The sequence below is a fragment of the Gobio gobio genome, assembly GCF_949357685.1.
Source record: "Gobio gobio genome assembly, chromosome: 22".
Classification (NCBI taxonomy): Eukaryota; Metazoa; Chordata; class Actinopteri; order Cypriniformes; family Gobionidae; genus Gobio; species Gobio gobio.
Window position 1 is genome coordinate 46021277 of NC_137118.1, and position 22183 is coordinate 46043459.

The following is a 22183-nucleotide window of genomic DNA, read 5'->3' on the forward strand; positions in this document are numbered from 1 at the left end:
GAGCGGCTGACGAACACAGGCTGTTTTCTGCTTCTATGTCATGTTTCTCGTTTTAATCGTGTCGTTTGTTGCAGATCCCGTTGTCCAAATTGCTGTTGACAATTCGCGGAACATTTTATACACGCGCTCCGAGAAGGGTGTTCTGCAGGTGTGTGCTTTGATAATGAATCGCGTGCGGTTTATGGTTTTGAGTGGCGTTCTGATGTGCTCTTGTGTCTGTCAGGTGTATGATCTCGGCGCTGATGGGCAGGGAATGAGTCGAGTCGCCGCCATGTCTCAAAGCTCCATCGTCTCAGCGGCTGGAAACATCGCCAGGTACAGCTTCACATTTTGGCTGATAAATACATAGCCAATATGAGTTTACAATTTGAATGATTACATTTTGAATAATTTTACACAAATATATGAAATATATATATCTTTTACAGTATATTCACATAGAAAACATCTGTTTTAAATTGTAATAATATTATATAAATGTTACAAATAAGTTTATATATATATATATATATTAGTAATTAATATATTATAGTATAGGATTAATATTTTATCTTGAATAGAATTTTTTGTAAAATGTTTTATATATTTTGTATTTTATTATAATTATTAATAGTATTATAATATATTATTATACAAATTAATCATGTTTAATAAATAAAAAAAATGCAAATATTGGTCAATACTGATATGGTCACCAGTATATTGTGCTTTCTTATTTTATCTTAATATTTACACTTAATAATATTGTACACTTTTCATTCATAATAATAATTAAATTACATTAATAAAAACATTTTAATATAAAAATTAAATTGTATTAATAATAGTTTCATAATATCATTATCTTTATCAAAGCTCCATCATCTCAGCGGCTGGAAACATCGCCAGGTACAGCTTCACCTCTCATAGAAACATTTTGGCTGATAAATACATAGCCAATATGAGTTTACTATTTGAGTGATTACATTTTGAATAATTTTACATAAATAAATTCAATATATATTATAAATAAGGAATACATTACATTTTACAGTATATTCACATAGAAAACAGCTGTTTTAAATTGTAATATTATATAAATATTACAAATAAATTGTAATAATAATATATAAATATATAATAATTCATATATTATCTTTAATATACATTTATGTAAAATATTTTATTTATTTTGTATTTTATTCTATAATATATTATATAAATTAATCGTCTTTAATACATGTAAAAATAATTTTAAAAATGCTAATATTGGTCAATATTAATATGCTCACCAATATATTGTGCTTTCTTATTTTTTCTTAATGATATTTATGGTAATAATAATTACTTATAGCATTATTTTATTATTAATAATAACATTTATAATAAATAACAAAAATGCGCACTTTTCATTCATCATAATAATAATTAAATTTGATTAATAATTAATAATAACATTATTTTATTATAAAAATACAATTTTATTAATAGATTCATAATATCATTAATCTTTAAATCAATTTAAATGCATTGCAAAATACTAATAATCACCATTATGCTGTGCACTCCTAGTTGTTCTTTAATAATAATAATAATAATTAGTATATTAGTAATTATCATTAATAACATTATTTTAAAATGAAATTTCGTTATTCATAATACATTTATCATTAGTAAAATTTAAAATGAATTAAATTGATAATATTGGTTAATACTGATATGATCACTAATAGTGTTTTCTTGTAAGATTTTAATTCCCTTTATAATGCATTTATCAGCTCAAATTCGTGTCTTTGCTTCTTTTTTTCAGGACGATTGATCGCTCTGTGTTCAAACCCATCGTTCAGATCGCAGTAATCGATCGCTCGGAGTCGTCAGACTGTCAGCTGTTGGCCGTCACTCATGCTGGTACGAACTCTTCAGTTATAAACGGAGACTAATGAAGCTCTGATCTGTATTTATAGTTGTGTTTCTGTGTGTTGTGCAGGTGTGCGTCTTTACTTTAGCAGCATCCCTTTTGCTCCGCCCACCGCCAAACACGTCCTGGCCCGGCCCTCCATCCTGTCGCTGGTGCATGTGCGTCTTCCGCCCGGATTCTCTGCGTCCTCCACTCTCCAGAAACCAGCTAAAGTCCACAAGGCTCTCTACAGTAAAGGTGTTCTGCTGATGGCCTCGTCTGAGACCGAAGACAGCGATGTCCTGTGGTGCATCAACCACGATTCCTTTCCCTTTAAAAAGCCCCTCATGGAAGCTCAGGTCAGAGATCAAGCCACTTGCTGTCTATCGGTTTTCCTGCGGGAATTAAAGGATTAGCACTTTTAAATAAACTTTTGCTGATAATTTCCTCACCCCCATGTCATCCAAGATGCAGTGTTAATTTCGTTGATGAATAATTTTCGTCAACTACCTTTTTTCACTGACGAAAACGAGACGATAACTAAATAAAAACCAGTGTTGGATGACAAAAACTATAACGAAAATCAACTGTCATTTTCGTCAACAAATAAAAACGAGACGAAAATGTTAAGGAGGAACGATTAGGGAAGAGATCCAGTCAGAACTGATGTCTTGTGAAACAGATGCACACATTTGAGTTGAGCTGATCTAACCGCTGGAAAACACGGCTCACACGAACCCAATCCAGCTCCAGAGCGGCTCAATCAATCAATAACACACATTTATGCCAGGCAATTGTTTATGAACTAATGCTGATGAATAATGACACTGTTTACTTTACCATGTTTATATAGTAATAGGTTTTAGACGGTTGTAACCGCATATTTTATCTCCTCATCTGAACTTGAATGAGCTCCTGCAACTGCAATAGTAAGGCGAGATTTCAAAATAAGAGTCCCGGTGTATTTCCAGCTGGTTTATAATTAAAAGTCACGCATTATATATTAGTTTTTGCTTGCACAATAAACTGTATTTAATTTAATTCATGGTTAGGAGGAAAGACCAGTATTTGACACATATTCAATAAAGTATCAGGGTTATTATAATAGTTAACTAAAACCATTAAAAAAAATATTTCTTACTTGAAATTAAATAAATGTTTACTGAAATAAAAAAAATAAATAAACAAACTTATTTGAAGCTTTAGCTTAACATGATATACTAACTAAAACAGAAATACAAAGTTATACAAACTATATAGATGTTTTTAAAAACAAACAAAAAAGTGATTTGAGCTCTTTCGTGTATTTTTAATGTCAAAAACAAAATGATGTCAAAATGTCAGTTCAAGTGACAGTCGGTTATGTAATACTTAAATGCTTAATGTATTACAATTTAACTAAACTCAATAGATTTTAGGAGACTACATCTACTGTAGATTTAGTCGACTAAAATCTTATGATATTTAGTCGACTAAAACTAGACTAAAACTAAAAACAATTCAAGTGACTAAAATATGACTAAAACTAAATGGCATTTTAGTCAAAAGACTGACTAAAACTAAATCAAAATATGCTGTCAAAATTAACACTGCCAAGATGTCCATGTCTTTCTTTCTGTAGTCAAAAAGAAATTAAGGTTTTTGATGAAAATATTTCTCCATATAATGGACTTTAATGGGCTCCAAACAATTCAAGGTCCAAATGCCAGTTTCAGTGCAGCTTCAAAGGGCTTTAAACGACACCAGATGATGAATAAGGGTCTTATCTAGACAAACCATCAGTTTCTGCGAGAAACCGAGCAGTATTTATGCTATTATTTTACCTCTCATCAGATGAACGTGATCATCTCTGAGCTCCGCCATAACTTCTGCTAAGTGAGGTCAAATACGAGCGTGGTCATAGATGCATACGTAGATGCCTCATTAGCGCCTGCACGGATCAGTAGAATGAGGCATCTACGATCGATATATCTATGACCACACTCGTATTTGACCTCACTTAGCGGAAGTTATGGCGGAGCTCAGAGATGATCACGCTCATCTGATAAGAGGTAAAATAATAGCATAAATACTGCTCGGTTTCTGGTAGAAACTGATGGTTTGGCTAGATAAGACCCTTATTCATCGTCTGGTGTCGTTTAAAGCCCTTTGAAGCTGCACTGAAACCTTGAACCGTTTGGAGCCCATTAAAGTCCATTATATGGAGAAACATCCTGGAATGTTTTCATCAAAAACCTTAATTTCTTTTCGACTGCAGAAAGAAAGACATGGACATCTTGGATGAGATGGGGGTGAGTAAATTATCAGCAAAAGTTTATTTAAAAGTGAACTAATCCTTTAAATTATATAAAATTTAAAGGGATAGTTCACCCAAAAATGAAAATTCTGTCATTTACTCACCCTCAAGTCGTTCCAAACCCGTATGAGTTTCTTTGTTCTACTGAACACAAAAGAAGATATTTAGAAGAATGACTACCAATGGTTGCTCTATCTGCTTAGTAACAGACATTCTTCTAAATATCTTCTTTTGTGTTCAGTAGAACAAAGAAACTCATACGGGTTTAGAACAACTTGAGGGTGAGTAAATAATGACAGAATTTTCATTTTTGGGTGAACTATCCCTTTAAGGCCATAAAAAGTCTTAAACTGGAAATTTTGGCCCTTTTTTTTTTTAAAGATGGTGCTCTGACGCTCATATTTTTTGTCTTTTTCTTCAGATGACGGTGAACGTGGACGGTCACTCATGGGCTCTGTGTTCAATCGAGGAATCGAAATCTCCCAGAATCCTCACTCCTCTGAATAAAGATCTCATTCCAGTCACTGATTCTCCTTTAGTCGTTCAGCAGCACAACATCCCGCCGCAGAAATTTGTTCTCTTGTCCGCTCAGGTGTGATTTATCTTCCTGTTGATGACACTGTGTGATATTCTTCACGCTCTTCTTCTCTCACTGTTTGTGTGTCGTCTGCAGGGCAGTCACATCTTCCACAAGTTTCGGCCGGTGGATCAGTTGCGCCACCTGCTGGTGAGCAGCGCTGGAGGCGAGAGCGAAGAGATCGAGAGGTTCTTCAAGCTGCACAGGGTATGTGTCCTCATGCTTGTTATTTTAATGCTGTCATCTTAAAGGGTTAGTTCACCCAAAAATGAAAATTCTGTCATTAATTACTTCCCCTCATGTCGTTGGACACCCGTCAGACCTCCGTTCATCTTCAGACACAAATGAAGATATTTTAGTGTAAATCTGATGGCTCTGAAAGGCCTCCATTGGCTCAATGCACTTTACACTCTCAAGACCCTTAAAAGGCACTAAAGACGTCGTTACAAAGTCCATCTCACTACAGTGGTTCTAAAATAACTTTAAGTCGGCGATAATAGTTTTTGTGCGCAAAAAAAACCCCAAATAACGACTTGCATAGTGATGACGATTTCAAAACACGGCATCATGAAGCTTCGAAGCGTTATGAATCAGTGAGTCGATTCATGATTCGGATCGCGTGTCAAACCGCCAAACTGCTGAAATTTGGCGATTCAAACTGCTGAATCGACTCACTGATTCATAACGCTTCGAAGCTTCATGATACCTTGTTTTGAAATCGTCATCACTATGTAAGTCGTTATTTAGGGTTTTTTTGCGCACAAAAACTATTATCGCCGACTTAAAGTTATTGTAGAACCACTGTAGTGAGATGGACTTTGTAACGACGTCTTTAGTGTCTTTTAAGGGTCTTGAGAGTGTAAAGTGCATTGAGCCAATGGAGGCCTTTCAGAGCCATCAGATTTACACTAAAATATCTTCATTTGTGTCTGAAGATGAACGGAGGTCTGACGGGTGTCCAACGACACGAGGGGAAGTAATTAATGACAGAATGTTCATTTTTGGGTGAACTAACCCTTTAATGTATTTCTCTATAAATATTCATCTCCGTTCACAGGAAGAGCAGGCGTGTGCCACGGCGCTCATCTTGGCCTGTTCCACTGCAGCGTCTGATAGAGAGGTGTCCATATGGGCCACTCGAGCCTTCTTCAGGTCAGATATGATTTAGGTGTTTTTAAATCAGAGGAACCATTTCACGTCACCAGTCATTCTAGCCAAGTATAAGAATATTAAAGCTGCACTATGTAAAATTTTTTCAGTAAAATATCCAGAAGCCACTAGGCCAGTGTTATATATTTTGTTGAGTTGAGTACTTACAATATCCCAAATGTTTCAACTATTTGTAAATGGTGAGATGCTCTTTTACCCGAGGAACCGGGACGTGTGAGGGCGTGGCCTGTCGATGACATCATATCCGCGTTCCCCTCGGTTTCTGGTGTTATTCTGCAGAAGCGCTTTCCTCTCACTGCAGTGTGAACAAGTGTCATAGCAGAGTAACGCCATCCCATCATCAACACACTCAGATGTGTGTAATATGATCAGCAGAGCTGCGTTACCTCACACTCATGAGCGGAGGAGCGGAAGTGGCGACTGTGGCATAATAAAAGTCCCGCTGCTCGCGAGGCGTGTGTTGCGTTCATCTTATGAACAATCGCTCCAGCGGTTCCTCAGCTCCACAACACTCGTCCTGCTTCTGCTTCACTACAGTAACGTTAATAATCACATCAACATGATTTCTGCCCGAGTCCTGTCCTGATTCTGAGCTGAAGATCACATGACCCGAGATTCTGCGCTCAAACGTGCCGTCATCAAACTACGCCTTTGTTTTGAACAGACGACCTCTAGCGGACGGAAAAGTTACATAGTGCAGCTTTTAAAATAATCAATATTTGTCAAGTGAACACGTGAGAGAATATCTAATAAATGTATTTACATGTTATTTGCAACATTGTAGCAATACAATTACACACACACACTGCATATATATATATTAAACGGCGGAATACCGGACACCGCTATTGAGCTAGCGGGATGCCACACGCTCCGGGCGGATAGAACATTAGATGGCTCCGGTAAGACCAGAGGTGGTGGATTGTGCATTTACATTAACAAAGCCTGGTGCACAAACTCTGCTATTGTTGGGAGTCATTGTTCAGCTAACCTCGAGTTTCTCATGGTTAAATGTAGACCGTTTTATCTACCGCGGGAGTTCACCTCCACTATTATCACTGCAGCCTATATTCCCCCGGATGCTGATGCCAAGCTTGCTATGAAAGAACTTCACGCAGCCATCAGTAAACAACAGACTGATCACCCGGAAGCTGCGTTTATTGTTGCAGGTGACTTTAATCACTCAAACTTAAAGTCAGTGCTACCCAAGTTTCACCAGCATGTTTCCTGCCACACCAGAGGAAACAAAACCTTAGACCATGTTTACACAAACATGGCTGGCGCTTACGTTGCGACACCCCTCCCCCACATGGGACCGTCAGATCACCTTTCTTTGTTCCTCATCCCCAAATATGCACCCCTCATCAACCGTGTGAAGCCATCAGTGAAGACCATCAAGGTGTGGCCTGCGGGGGTTGATTCCACACTCCAGGAAAGGTTTCTACACACAGACTGGAGTGTGTTTGCTTCTCAAGCCACTAGTGGCGCTCACACAGACATTGACTCCTACACCTCCTCTGTATTGGATCATATCAATACCACCATTGACAGTGTTACAACCCAGAAACAGATCACCACATACCCAAATCAGAAGCCATGGATGAACAGGGAAGTTCGACTCCTGCTGAAGTCACGCAATACTGCCTTCAGATCAGGAGATGCACAAGCCTACAGTACGTCCAGAGCAAACCTGAAGAGGGGCATCAAAAAGGCCAAGCACTGCTACAAGCTAAAGATAGAGGGTCACTTTTCCAACTCTGACCCTCGACGCATGTGGCAGGGCATTCAGGCCATCAGTGACTACAAACCCACCCACTCCACCCCCGCAGCCACTGATGTCAACTTCCTGAACGAGCTAAATTACTTTTAATGCTCGCTTTGAAAGAGACAACAGAGAAACTGCCACCAAGCTCAAACCCTCAGCTGACCACCCACCAATCACACTCTCCTCCACAGATGTCTGCAAGGCTCTGAGCCGGATCAGCGCGCACAAGGCTGCTGGACCAGACAACATCCCTGGTCGTGTTCTCAGGGCATGTGCGGAGCAGCTCGCTGGGGTTTTTACAGACATTTTCAACCTGTCTCTTGCCCAAGCAGCTGTACCTTCATGCTTTAAACGCACTTCCATTGTGCCAGTGCCAAAACACTCTAACCCAAGGTGCCCTAATGACTACCGCCCTGTAGCACTCACACCCATCGTCATGAAGTGCTTTGAGCGGCTGGTCCTGGAACACCTAAAAGACTCTCTACCATCCACATTGGACTCACACCAGTTTGCCTACCGCAGCAATAGGAGCACAGAGGATGCCGTTTCCATGGCACTGCACTCTCTGCTCACTCACCTGGACAATAAAAACACTTACGCACGCATGCTGTTTGTTGACTTCAGCTCAGCATTCAACACTGTCATCCCAACCAAGTTAATAGCCAAACTTGGAGACCTGGGCATCAACACTTCAATGTGTAACTGGATTTTGGACTTCCTAACTGACAGACCCCAGAATGTTTGTTCAGGATTCACCTGCTCCACATCCATCACACTCAACACTGGTGTACCACAGGGCTGTGTGCTAAGCCCGTTTCTCTACTCCCTCTTCACCGCCGACTGCAAGCCTGTGTATGGATCTAATTCCATCGTCAAGTTTGCGGACGACACAACGGTGATCGGGCTCATCAGCAACAACGATGAGACTGCCTATAGGGAGGAGATCCAGCACCTGGCCACATGGTGCGCTGATAATAACCTGCTCCTCAACACCACCAAAACGAAGGAGCTCATCGTGGACTTCAGGAAGGAGTCAAGAGGCACACACGACACCATCCACATCAATGGAATGGCTGTTGAGCGTGTCTCCAGTTTCAAGTTCCTGGGATCCACATCTCGGCGGACATGTCGTGGACGACCAACACCTCCAGCCTGGTCAAGAAGGCTCACCAGCGCCTTTTCTTCCTGAGGACACTGAGGAAGAATCAGCTCTCCTTGGCTATCCTGGTGAACTTCTATCGCTGTGCAATAGAAAGCATCCTGACCAACTGTGTAGCAGTGTGGTATGGGAGCTGCTCTGTTGCGGAGCGCAAGGCACTGCAGCGGGTGGTGAAAACTGCCCAGCGCATCACAGGGACTCCACTACCTGCCATCGAGCACATCCAGAGGAAACACTGTCTGCATCGAGCTCGCAGCATCCTCAAGGACTCCTCTCACCCAGCCCACAGACTGTTTTCTCTCCTGCTCTCCGGCAGGCGTTTCAGGATCCACCGGACCAGGACCAGCAGACTAAAGAACAGTTTTTTCCCCAGAGCTGTCTCTTTACTGAACTCAAACCCCCGTTGATCCACTTCCCTCATATACTGATAACTCTCCTACCTCACATCCACCTTCACTTTATTTGCACTACCGACTGTTTATTACAGTCACAACTGTTTACTTATTCATTTTGCACTACCATACCTTAACTGTATTATGCTCATTTGCACTGCCGACTGTTATTTACAGTACCTACTGTTTACATTTGCATTTTGCACCGTACTTCTAACTGTAATATGCAATCACTTTCTACTGCACTTTTACACTTTTTTTTCCGGATAGCTTCTGTCCATAATTTATTGCACTACCTTAATCCACTGCCATATTCCTCATTTTAGCCTAACATATCATTGTATACCTCTATCTGTAAAATTCTGTTTATAGTAATAGCCATCTGTATATTATATTACATATCCACCTGTAAATTCTGTTTATAGTAATAACCATCTGTATATTATTCACTGTACATATTCACCTGCAAATTCTCTTTATAGTAATAACCATCTCTCTATTTATAGATATATTTATATATACTCAGTACATATCCATGTCCTGCACTTATGCAAACGTTGTATATCCTGCACTTGCTGCTATTGCACTTCTGGTTAGACCTAAACTGCGTTTCGTTGCCTTGTACTTGTGTAATGACAATAAAGTTGAATCTAATCTGATAGATAGATAGATAGATAGATAGATAGATAGATAGATAGATAGATAGATAGATAGATAGATAGATAGATAGATAGACAGATAGACAGATAGATAGACAGATAGATAGATAGATAGATAGATATACACGCACACACACATTACCGATCAAAAGTTTGGGGTCAAAAATATGTTTTAATGATTTTGAAAGAGTCTTCTGCTCCGCAAGGCTGCATTTATTTGGTCAAAAATACAAAATATTATACAGCTGTTTTGAATATAGTGTAAAATGTAATTAATTCCCCATGATCAACGTTACCATTATCATAAAATGCACTTTAAAACCATTGCAATCTTCACAAATTGTTTCTTAATTTTATATGGCCAACAAAATCATCATGAAAAATAGTTTTTACACATTGCTCGTCCTGATTTGACGTGGTGTATTTAACACAGAAGGTGTTTGTATGCAGGTACGGTGGAGAAGCTCAGATGCGTTTCCCATCTGCCATTTCTGCGCCCAGTAACGTCGGCCCGCTCTTCAGCTCCCCTGTACCAGGTGAGAAACGTTTCAACCTGCCGCACAAATCTCGTTGTAACCATTAACTGTGTCGAATCTCACTTAGAAGCTGTCAGTGTTGACTAATGTCTAATCTGTAGTCTGCTGTGATTGTAGGATCCCCAATGCCTGTCGGCAGCCCCCTACCAAACCCCAGTTTCCTTGCCACACCTGCCCCAGGTATAAAACTACCCCTCAGACCAGTGGCCGCTTCACTAATCTGTGTGGACTAGTACAGCTGATGTTAAAGAGGACCTGTTATGTTGTGTTCTGGCTTTACTAGAGCAGGTTTTCCTGCTGTAATGTTGATTATTTCCTCATATTCTCCATTGTTGCGGCTCCTCTCTTCCCAGTCTGTCAGTAACGCTCTGTCTCTATGAAGCCCCTCCTTCTGAAAAGCACACTGTGCTCTGATTGGAGCAGTGTGTTGTGATTGGTGTTTGGGAAATGTCCCGCCCCTTACCATAACCATCAGTTTCAACTACTAACTAACTCAACCAGGCCCCGCCCCTTTATTCTGTGTATGAATTACTTAAAGGGTTAGTTCACCCAAAAATGAAAATTCTGTCATTAATTACTTCCCCTCATGTCGTTGGACACCCGTCAGACCTCCGTTCATCTTCAGACACAAATGAAGATATTTTAGTGTAAATCTGATGCTCTGAAAGGCCTCCATTGGCTCAATGCACGGTTCACTCTCAAGACCCTTAAAAGGCACTAAAGACGTCGATACAAAGTCCATCTCACTACAGTGGTTCTACAATAACTTTATGAATCGGCGAGAATAGTTTTTGTGCGCAAAAAAACCCCTAAATAACGACTTATATAGTGATGACGATCGCAAAACACGGCCTCATGAAGCATTCGAAGCGTTATGAATCAGTGAGTCGATTCAGCAGTTTGAATCGCCAAATTCTCACTCGCCAGACTCACTGATTCATAACGCTTCGAAGCTTCATGAGGCCGTGTTTTGAAATCGTCATCACTATGTAAGTCGTTATTTAGGGTTTTTTTGCGCACAAAAACTATTCTCGCCGATTCATAAAGTTATTGTAGAACCACTGTAGTGAGATGGACTTTGTATTGACGTCTTTAGTGTCTTTTAAGGGTCTTGAGAGTGTAAAGTTGAGCCAATGGAGGCTTTTCAGAGCCATCAGATTTACACTAAAATATCTTCATTTGTGTCTGAAGATGAACGGAGGTCTGACGGGTGTCGAACGACATGAGGGTCAGTAATTAATGACAGAATTTTCATTTTTGGGTGAACTAACCCTTTAAAGGTATAAAAGCATAATAGGTCCTCTTTAATGCAATCATTCTTCACAAGTAAATAAATCAATGGTGTGTGTCTGTCTCTCTATTCCAGGCCCATAATGCATCTGTTTGTTGTCTTTTTCTTATTATTTTGCATGTTATTCTTAATAAAGACTTGAATGCAATAATATCACAGTGCATTAGATCCTGATGGATGCGTCCCGTGTGTTTGTTTCATCAGGCATGTTCCCGCCAACCGTATCCACCCCTTATTTCCCGGGAACGCCCATGAGCCCCGGCGGTGCCGCTTTCTCAGCGCTGTCCTCTGGACCTGAGGTCATCTTCTCCGGAAAACACAACGGCATCTGCATTTACTTCACACGTATACTGGGGTCAGTCAGCGCTACGCTAAACACACGCTTGTCTTGACACCAGGAAAGCTCATGGCTCTGTTCTGACTGATGCTGTGGTGAAGATGCTCTGATTCACTTTATCCTGATGCTTTGAACAGGAACATCTGGGACGGGAGTCTTTCCATGGAGACCTTCATAAACAAAGGGAGTCAGACGATGACTTTTGTGAGTAATGACACACTTTATGGTATTTTTAAAATTTTGTTATTTGTGTAGTTTTTATCTATTTTCTTTATTTTCTTAATTTGCTTTATTTATTTATTGTGGGTAATGACCGATTTTAGAGCATTTTACAAAAATGTTTTTTATTTATTATTTATTCATCATGAGAACTGACAGATATTAGAGCATTTTACAAAAAAAAAATTATTTATTATTTATTCATCATGAGAAATGACAGATATTAGAGCATTTTACAAAAAAAAAATATTTATTATTTATTCATCATGAGTAATGACAGATTTTGGAGCATTTTTACCAACAAAAAAAAGTTTTTATTTATTGTTTATTATGAGTAATGACAGATTTTTATAATGCTTTGCTTTTATTTATTTATTTTCTTGTTGGTAATGACAGATTTTAGAGCATTTTACAAAAATGTTTTTTATTTATTATTTATTTATCATGAGTAATGACAGATTTTTGCAGCAATTTTTACAAAAATGCTTTTTATTTATCATGAGTAATGACAGATTTTAATACATTTTTTTTGTAAAATTGCTCAAAATCTGTCATTACTCATGACAAATAAAAACAATACATAACTTTTTTTGTAAAAATGCTCGGTTTTTATTTATAATGAGTAATGACAGATGTTTGGAGCAATTTTACAAAAAAAATGTTTTTGTTTTTATTTATTGTTTATTATGAGTAATGACAGATTTTTACAATGCTTTGCTTTAATTTATATATTTTCTTTATTGTTGGTAATGACAGATTTTAGTCAAGGCAAGTTTATTTAAATAGCACATTTCATACACAATGGTAATTCAAAAGTGCTTTACATAGAAAATGAATTAAAATCGTGATAACACATGCATAAGAAATAAAAATACCATGTATAAGAATTAAAAATAAAAACAAGAATAATTAAAAAAAGAAATGAGAACTTATGATAAATGGATCCCTAACTGCCTGATTCTGGAAGATGGAAGATCTCAGAACATAGAAAAAAATTACAAAAATTCTTTATTGCTTTTATTTGTTTATTTAGATTTTTATTTATTTTTATTTTTACAATTTTACAAAAATGCTTTTTATTTATTTATTATTTCTTCATCGTGAGTAATGACAGATTTTAGAGCATTTTTACAAAAATGTTTTTTAAATTGATTTATTGACCGATTTTGGCAAAAATGAACAAAAATGCTTTTGTTTTTATTTGTTTAGTATTTATGTATTGTGGGGTAATGACAGATTTTTACAATGCTTTGCTTTTATTTATTGTTGGTAATGACATATTTTAGAAAAAATTTACAAAAATACTTTATTGCTTTTTAGTTTTTATAGATTTTTAGTGTATTTTTGACAGATTTTGGAGCACTTTTACTTTTCTGCTTCGCTGCGTTCCAGACTTGTTGTAGTGCATCACTTCCAGCAACTTTTTAGCCAATCAGAAAAGTTCTCTGCCTGTCAATCATTTAGTGTGCGTGTGTTCAGGTCAGTCTCGCGTAGCCAAACCTTTAGACTGACGACAGAAGCTCTGGACTTTCATTGACCAAGGATCGGCCAGAAGCCGTCTGATTGATTATATAAAGCAACCAATCACAGTTCAGCCTCATGTTTACATGTCCCTACAGTAACAGACCAGCGTATAAAATACTTTCACATGACGCGCGTCTCCCGGGAATTCATCATTTGTGTAGAATTCAGGGTTTCCGGGGGGTCTTAAAAAGAAAAAAAAAAGTCTTAAATTTCAAAATCAAAATGTTAGGCCTTAAAAAGTCTTAAATTCACTGAAGTATTGAGTTCTAGGTCTTAAATGATTTTAAACAGGTCTTAATTTTCCTACCTCCATGTAATGCTACCTCTATTGCTCATTGAAACGCTCCCGCAGCGCTTTAGTGTGTGTGTGTGTGTTTAATGTTTATTCTGGTGTTATATTTCTTTCTTTCTCTTATCTAAGTGTATTGCAGCCAGTCAGCTTTCATGTTGGCGCGAGATCCCATCCTTTCTGTGTCGTTAATGTTAAACAGACAACAACAACGGGAAAAAACTGTACTTAAAAGTTTTTATTTTATTGCTGACTGTTTATTTGATTACTTAATTACATGAGAAGATTTACTTGTAAGATTTTTGGTCATATTTCCCACCCTATAAGCGATCGTGTTATTAAAGCTAGATAGCACACCACTTTTTTTTTTTTTTTTTTTTGTAAGATACAAACAATATTTATGCATTTTGTTTTTTTATTGTCGTGTGTAACTATTGTGCATCTAACATAATAATATGGTAAATGTGGCATCCTAATTATATAAAAAAAAAAAAAAAAGAACATTTCTGGAAATTACCACCACAAAATTTTACCACCAAAGTCATTTAATCTCAAACAAATAACCTAAAAAATATATTTATATATATATTGTGAAATTCTGGTGGCATCGAGCTGTGGGGAAGTACAAGTTTGCTGATACTTTGTTCTATTTGAATAAATTAATTTGCTTATTAAGTAATTTAGTGATTCTGCATTTCCTTTGTACATTTTTTTATTGTGTGATATAGGTCTTAAATTGTATTCATAATGGTCTTAAAAAGTCTTAAATTTGACTTGGTGAAACCTGCAGAAACCCTGAGAATTCGTCCAATCAATTTTGTGTGCCGTATATATCAGACGTTCAGTGGGTGTCATGTGATGTCCATAGACCGTAAAAAAATATGGACGACGCGACTTCATTGACTTCCGCTGACCAAAGTTGAAGCGGCCCGCTCACGGCGCTGACATCTTGGGACGAGTCTGCGCAGTAGCGATCTCGGGACCGGAGTTGCGCAGTAGAGAACAGGAAGTAGAGGCGCGATTATCAAAAGCCCGCCCACACTCTCGCAGATGCAGAATAATTAATTATGTTGGTGTGAAATAAACAGTTATGGAAGTGTAGAAATTAAAGCTAAAGCTCCAATCTCCTCCCAAAAATCCAGAAAAAAGTCCGTTAGTGCCTCAGTGACAAGTTCATTCAGAGAAGCCGTCAATCTCAGCTGTCAATCATGACGTCACACCCCTCGTTTTTATAGCATCAAATAACTCACTAAAACTAAACTTATTTAAAAAACGAACACTTGAAATGAAATTATTGTAATAAAAACTGCCTAAAATGACAGAAACCATCTTTAGGAAACAATTATTTGAAGTGTAATTAAATTGTTTAGTGTGTCTCGCGCCCATTCAAATACATGGAGAGGCGGGGTTTAGGAGCTATACTGGGACCGGCCACCAGGGGGCGATCGAGGCGCGAAAGCTTCAATTTCTGACTGCTGCACTACAGGCTTGGTGACGTCAGGTTGACGTGTCTCTGGTGTGAAATCACAGCAGATTTTTGTGGTTCGTTGATGATGTTGTTTGCTCTTTAGTTGGAGAGCACGGCTAGTTCATCTGATCTGGAGCTCGTCCTAATGGAGCTTCAGGGTTTGAAGGAATTCCTGGACAAAAACTCCCAGTTCAGTCCCACTTCTCTGGGTGTGGCCAAGTAGGTCCCCATCCCTTCCTCTCCTGCTCATGTTGTTTCATGGAGCCAAAGTGGTTTTCTAACTGACTTGACCTCCTCAGTTTCAGCTCACCGGCAAACCTACAGCAAAGACTTCTGGGATTCATGCGTCCTGATGGTTCCAGCTCTCAACAAGTACAGCAGGAGCTTCAGAGGAAGTACCACAGTGAGTTTCAGTCTGTGTGTCTGCATGTTCAGGGGTCCGTTCTTCATACCTCGCTTAATACATCTGAGATGATTTGACAGATCCCAGGGGCCTCATTTATAAACGTTGCGTACGCACAAAAGAAGGCGTACGCCGCTCTCTACGCAATAATTGGTATTTATAAAAAGCAAACTTGACGGGAAAATACGCGGTCCTTCACGCAAGCTCTGACCCAGGCGGACGCACAAAAACGATGGAAGAAACACGTGAAAGTGTGTGAAACTGTAGACCGTTGTGTTAAATAAATGTCAATACTGCCTCTCGTAAATAACATGAAGACTTCACAAAGCAAGTCTTACAATTAACAGCCTACAAGAACACCCGTTTGATCGATCTGCAGTGTAAAACAAACGAAAATCAAACGAAAATTAAAAACAGAAATGCAAATTAACACATTTGCGAAAAGAAAAGTGAAATATGTTCTGCAATAATATTGGCATGTTATGCAAGCATCCTTATAAATAATATGGTAAACAGAACGAAATAATGTACAAAACTGATATTCTCGTCAATGTGTCCGTCTGGCGGAGCAGATATAGATGCAATTAGATTGACAGATAGATAATTAGGGAGATAGATAGATAGATAGAGAGATAGATAGATAGATAGATAGATAGATAGATAGATAGATAGATAGATAGATAGAGAGATAGATAGATAGATAGATAGATAGATAGATAGATAGAGAGATAGATAGATAGATAGATAGATAGATAGATAGATAGATAGATAGATAGATAGATAGATAGATAGATAGATAGAGAGATAGAGAGATAGATAGATAGATAGAGAGATAGAGAGATAGAGAGATAGAGAGATAGAGAGATAGATAGATAGATAGAGAGAGAGAGAGAGATAGATAGATAGATAGAGAGATAGATAGATAGATAGATAGATAGATAGAGAGAGAGATAGAGAGATAGATAGATAGATAGATAGATAGATAGATAGATAGATAGATAGATAGATAGATAGATAGATAGATGGATGGATGGATGGATGGATGGATGGATGGATTAATTGTCCACTGGGGAAAGTTGTTTTCATAGTAAACATTTCTTCTTCAGCTACGGAATCATGGTATTCATGCATATGCCTTTAGTTTGTTTTATTTAGCGCTAGACGCTTTCTTGCCTCGACTTTGATGTCCGATCATTTCTTTTTTATTTCGGCTATGGTCTGAGGTTGTGAGGCTACAGCATCTACAGCGTCTGCAACCTTTTGCCACTCAAGTGCCTTTTTGGCATTAGTAATGCCCACACTGTGCCCTCCAAACAACACTTTTCTCCTCTTTTCCACCTCGCCAACGATAACTTCTACTTCACATTGAGTGAAGTTACGTTTTTTTGATTTCCTCTGTGTTTGCCATGATTTCGCAATCGATGAATATTAACTTGTGGGCGTTTCACGGACTATTTATGGGCAACTATGGGCGTGACATGAAGCTGCAAATGCTGCGCTACATTTAGAATTGATTGTGATTTATTAAGGGAAAACTGCGTAGGATATTTTTTTATATATCCGGATATTTCTGTGCGTACGCACGTCCTATGTTTCATCCGTACGCCACTTCTGACGCAAATCCTACGCAAAGTTTTATAAATGAGGCCCCTGATCTTTTAATTGTGATAACTGATCTCTGGCTAATTTGGTTCTTCATACGAATTTGCGGATTGGATTAAAATATCTGGATTAAATTATCTAAAATCACTGCGCGTTCTTGTTTTCCCTGAAGAGGGCAGATGCAGCGATACTTGAAACCACAATCAGCAATTCAGAGATTGGCTGGCGTCAAGACAGCAAGACATCATAAGTAAAAAAGCCACCTGGAAAAAAAAACTTGACAAATTACACAACAAACCCCCCCCACGAATTTCTGGACCTTTATAAGGAAACAGCCAAACGACCAACCAACATAAAAAAATAAATAAAAAAAAAGCATGATTACCAATTATTTCTATTCACGATTTTATACAGTATTTGTACACCCTTTACATTTTTTATTTCAATGTTGTAATTAATTTTCAATTCAATTTTAAGCAGATTTGTAATGTGAAAATATTAAAGTTTCTTAAGGGTCAACATCAAATTATCCACAATTAAGCCACTCCCATAATATCCGTCATCAATTAAATGAATGCACAGCTCAGATTAACTGTACAACATGTGTGTAAACCTCCAATACAATTATAAAGTAATTATTCCATCACAAATAAATCGCTCAATCAAGTGACTGTGTCTATAGTATTATACACAACATTATAATATTATATATACATTCTCATATACAATATAACATTTTTTTATTATTATTTAAAATTATTATTCAATAATGAACTCTTGTATTAAAGTAGCAGTGGCTGGGACAGGTTTTAAGCATCACCTCAAGATGCAATCTAATCCTGTTTACATGAAATAAGCAGGTTTAAATTTACGGAGCTGTTGCTATGACAGCAAGTCCAGGATGAGCGTTGAAGAACTAAACAATCCAAGATCACGCCAAATCGTCAACAATCAAATCCAGCTAACCAGTGTTAATTTGGTTGACGAATAATTTCCGTCATAATTTTCGTCAACCTTTTTTCACTGACAAAAACGAGACAATAACTAAATAAAAACTAGTGATGGATGACAAAAACTATAACGAAAATCAACTGTCATTTTTGTCAACAAATAAAAACAAGATGAAAATGTTAGTGAGGGACGATTAGGGAAGAGATCCAGTCAGAACTGGGGCACGTTCAACGCTCAAACCGGTGCGCAACGTTTTGCTACGGTTTCCGGTTGAACGTCATGTTTCCTGGAAACGGTGCGCACCGGTGTGCAACAGGTTTGAGATGCGTTTTTTCTCGTTTGGTGGGTGTGTCAAATATGTCAGTCCAATCAGCAGCAACATGTATATAAACCACGCGGTATTAAAGAGACAGCTCACACAATGGGTCCAAGTGAAGATGTTTACAGATGTGTCCGCTGCAGCTCAGTATACACAACAATTGAAGATATATTAGAAGACATGATTGTCGTAAGAGTTTATATATATATATATATATATATATATATATATATATATATATATATATATATATATATATATATATATATATATATATATATATATATATATATATATATATATAATCAACATGATGATGTATTTATTTATATATTTAGCTTCATTGCAAGGCAAGTTTATTTATATACCAAATTTCATATATGGTAATTGCTTGATATAAAGTGAGAAAGAAAATACAAGCTATTAAAAAAGTAAGAACTAGAAATAAAATGATTTAAATTAGAATTGATTGCAGGAGATTAAAAAGTTAAATAAATGTGATTGGGGTGTTGTCATTTATTCTGGATGGCAAGGGCAGTGATTGCATGTATTTTGCAGTATTAAACACGTATTTATATCGATTTTATCAGGCTCCGAAAATTCCTCAAAAAGAACACAAAGAATGGCCTTCTCGGCTGCCATAGTTACAACTCTTGCGTCAACAGAACAGGGTGTTCAACGCAGCACCGTTTCCGTTTAAAAAACGTTTTGCAACGTTTTGTCGGGGCTGAACGCAGCCCTGATGTCCTGTGTCACAGATGCACACATTTGAGTTGAACTGATCTAACCGCTGGAAAACACGGCTCACACGAACCCAATCCAGCTCCAGAGCGGCTCAATCAATCAATAACACACATTTATGCCAGGCAATTATTTATGAACTAATGCTGATGAATAATGACAATGTTTACTTTACCATGTTTATATAGTAATGTGTTTTAGACAGTTGTAACAATGCATATTTTATCTCCTCATCTGAACTTGAATAAGCTCCTGCAACTGCAATAGTAAGGCGAGATTTCAAAATAAGAGTCCCGGCGTATTTCCAGCTGGTTTATAATTAAAAGTCACGCATTATATATTAGTTTTTGGTTACACAATAAACTGTATTTAATTTCATTCCCATTTAATTCATAGTCAGGAGGAAAGACCAGTATTTGACACACATTCAATAAAGTATCAGGGATATAATAGTTCACTAAAACCATTAAAAAAATCTTCGTTACTTGAAATTAAATAGATGTTAACTGATATTAAAAAAATAAATAAACTTATTTGAAGCTTTAGCTTAACCTGATATACTAACTAAAACAGAAATACAAAGTTATAAAAACTATATAGATGTTTTTAAAAACAAACAAAAAGTGAATTGAGCTATTTCGTGTATATATCGTGTATTTTTAATGTCAAAAACAAAATGATGTCAAAATGTCAGTTCAAGTGACAGTCGGTTATGTAATACTTAAATGCTTAATTTATTACAATTGAACTAAACTCATTAGATTTTAGGAGACTAAAACTACTGTAGATTTAGTCGACTAAAATCTTATGATATTTAGTCGACTAAAACTAGACTAAAACTAAAAACAATTCAGGTGAATAAAATATGACTAAAACTAAATTGCATTTTAGTCAAAAGACTGACTAAAACTAAATCAAAATATGCTGTTAAAATGAACACTGTTAGCGACGTACGAAGAACGGACCCCAGATATTCACCATCTCTCATGTTTGTTGCTCAGCGGAGGCTCAAGCGCACGAGAAGGCGTCTCTTCAGGCCATGCAGCAGTTGATCCATCGCTCCTGTCAGACGCTGGCGCTCTGGAAGCTTCTGTGTGACCATCAGTTCAGCCTCATCATCTCGGAGATGCCCAAGGTACGACCCATCGCTCTGTTGCTTTCTTGAGTATAAACAGCCCGAGTGGCAAATTCATATTGATATAGGGCTGCATGATAATGTAAAAAACTGATGTTTTGTTTTTCTGTGATATGAAGAGGTCTTTTTTTTAATATATCATTCCTTTGATTTCCCTTGCCGGTTTTCTTCCGCTCTCAGGAGTTTCAGGATCAGATGAAGGCCGTGAGTTTTAAGGACGTGGTGGTTTCTGGACGCGAGCTGTCCGGCGCGCTCATCACTGCCCTCATTAACGTGTACATTAAAGACAGTGCGTCTGTGGACACGGTCAGCTCACACCTGAGAGACATCTGCCCTCTGCTCTACAGCTCTGATGACAGCACCTGCTCCAAGGTACACACACACACACACACACACACACACAACCATTCCACCGCGGAAACAGAACTCCAGGCAGCGGTTTTATTTAGTTAATAAATTAATTTATAACATTTTTTAGTGTATGTATTTATTATTAAGCCTTTTTTTATTTTAATATATATATATTAGGGCTGTCAAAGGATTAATCGCATCCAAAATAAAAGTTTGTGTTTACATAATATATATGTGTGTTAATTATTATTTATATATAAATACACACACATTCATGTATATATTTAAGAAATATTTGCATGTATATACATTTATATAATCTATAATATATATATAAATGTTTTATATATAAAAATATATTTTTCTTAAATATATACATGCTTGTGTGTGTATTTATATATAAATAATAATTAACAGACTACACACATATTATGTAATATTATACACACATATTATGTATTATGTATATATTATGTAAACACAAACTTTTATTTTGGATGCGATTAATCGCGATTAATCTTTTGACAGCCCATATATATATATATATATAATATTTTTTTATTTAACTTTTTTGTGTTAAATGTGTATTTAAAATTTTTTTTTAGTTTGTTATTTTAGAGAGTTCATTCATTTATAAGTTTATTTGCTTTTATTTACTTTAGTTGTTTTGGGGTGTTTTGTTTGTCTATCTATATATTTTTATATGTTTTATTTATTAAATTTTTTCTTTTTATTTAGTTCATTTTATTTATTCCAGTTTTTCATTTAATTTTAGTTAAAAAAAGAAAAGGAATCACACAAACAGCTTTATTTAGTTAATTTATTAATTTTGGTGTTTTTAATTTTTTAGTGTATGTATTTTTTATTTAGCATATTTTTATATATTTATTATTTATAAAAAAATTAATTAGTTTAGTTTTAGTATTTTAATTTCATTTTAATTTGTTTAATAGATTTTTTTATTATTAGTTTCATTTATTTATTTTTCTGCTTTAGTTATTTTAGGTTTTTATTCTTTTGTTATTTTAGTTTGTTTTTTATTTTAGTTTTTACTACTTTTACTACAGTTTTTCCTTTTTATTTTTGTTTATTTTTTAGTTACATTTATTTAGTGAAATATTTT

At 36.6% G+C, this 22183-nt stretch overlaps 1 protein-coding gene across 5 annotated transcripts in view; it reads left to right on the forward strand.

Moving 5' to 3' along the window:
* Positions 1-22183, forward strand: part of nup155 (nucleoporin 155) — a 64147-nt gene that overhangs the window by 16416 nt on the left and 25548 nt on the right. For 3 of the 5 annotated variants that reach the window (XM_079805428.1, XM_079805429.1, XM_079805430.1), the window contains exons 8-22: positions 75-148; positions 224-315; positions 1790-1887; positions 1967-2235; positions 4594-4764; positions 4846-4956; positions 5807-5901; positions 10345-10430; positions 10548-10610; positions 11926-12076; positions 12196-12262; positions 15662-15777; positions 15858-15961; positions 20576-20709; positions 20890-21081. In XM_079805428.1, the coding sequence (XP_079661554.1) occupies positions 75-148; positions 224-315; positions 1790-1887; positions 1967-2235; positions 4594-4764; positions 4846-4956; positions 5807-5901; positions 10345-10430; positions 10548-10610; positions 11926-12076; positions 12196-12262; positions 15662-15777; positions 15858-15961; positions 20576-20709; positions 20890-21081 (1823 nt within the window). The remainder of the gene's footprint in view (positions 1-74; positions 149-223; positions 316-1789; positions 1888-1966; positions 2236-4593; positions 4765-4845; positions 4957-5806; positions 5902-10344; positions 10431-10547; positions 10611-11925; positions 12077-12195; positions 12263-15661; positions 15778-15857; positions 15962-20575; positions 20710-20889; positions 21082-22183) is intronic. The other 2 variants (XM_079805431.1, XM_079805432.1) reach the window with 1 other exon arrangement.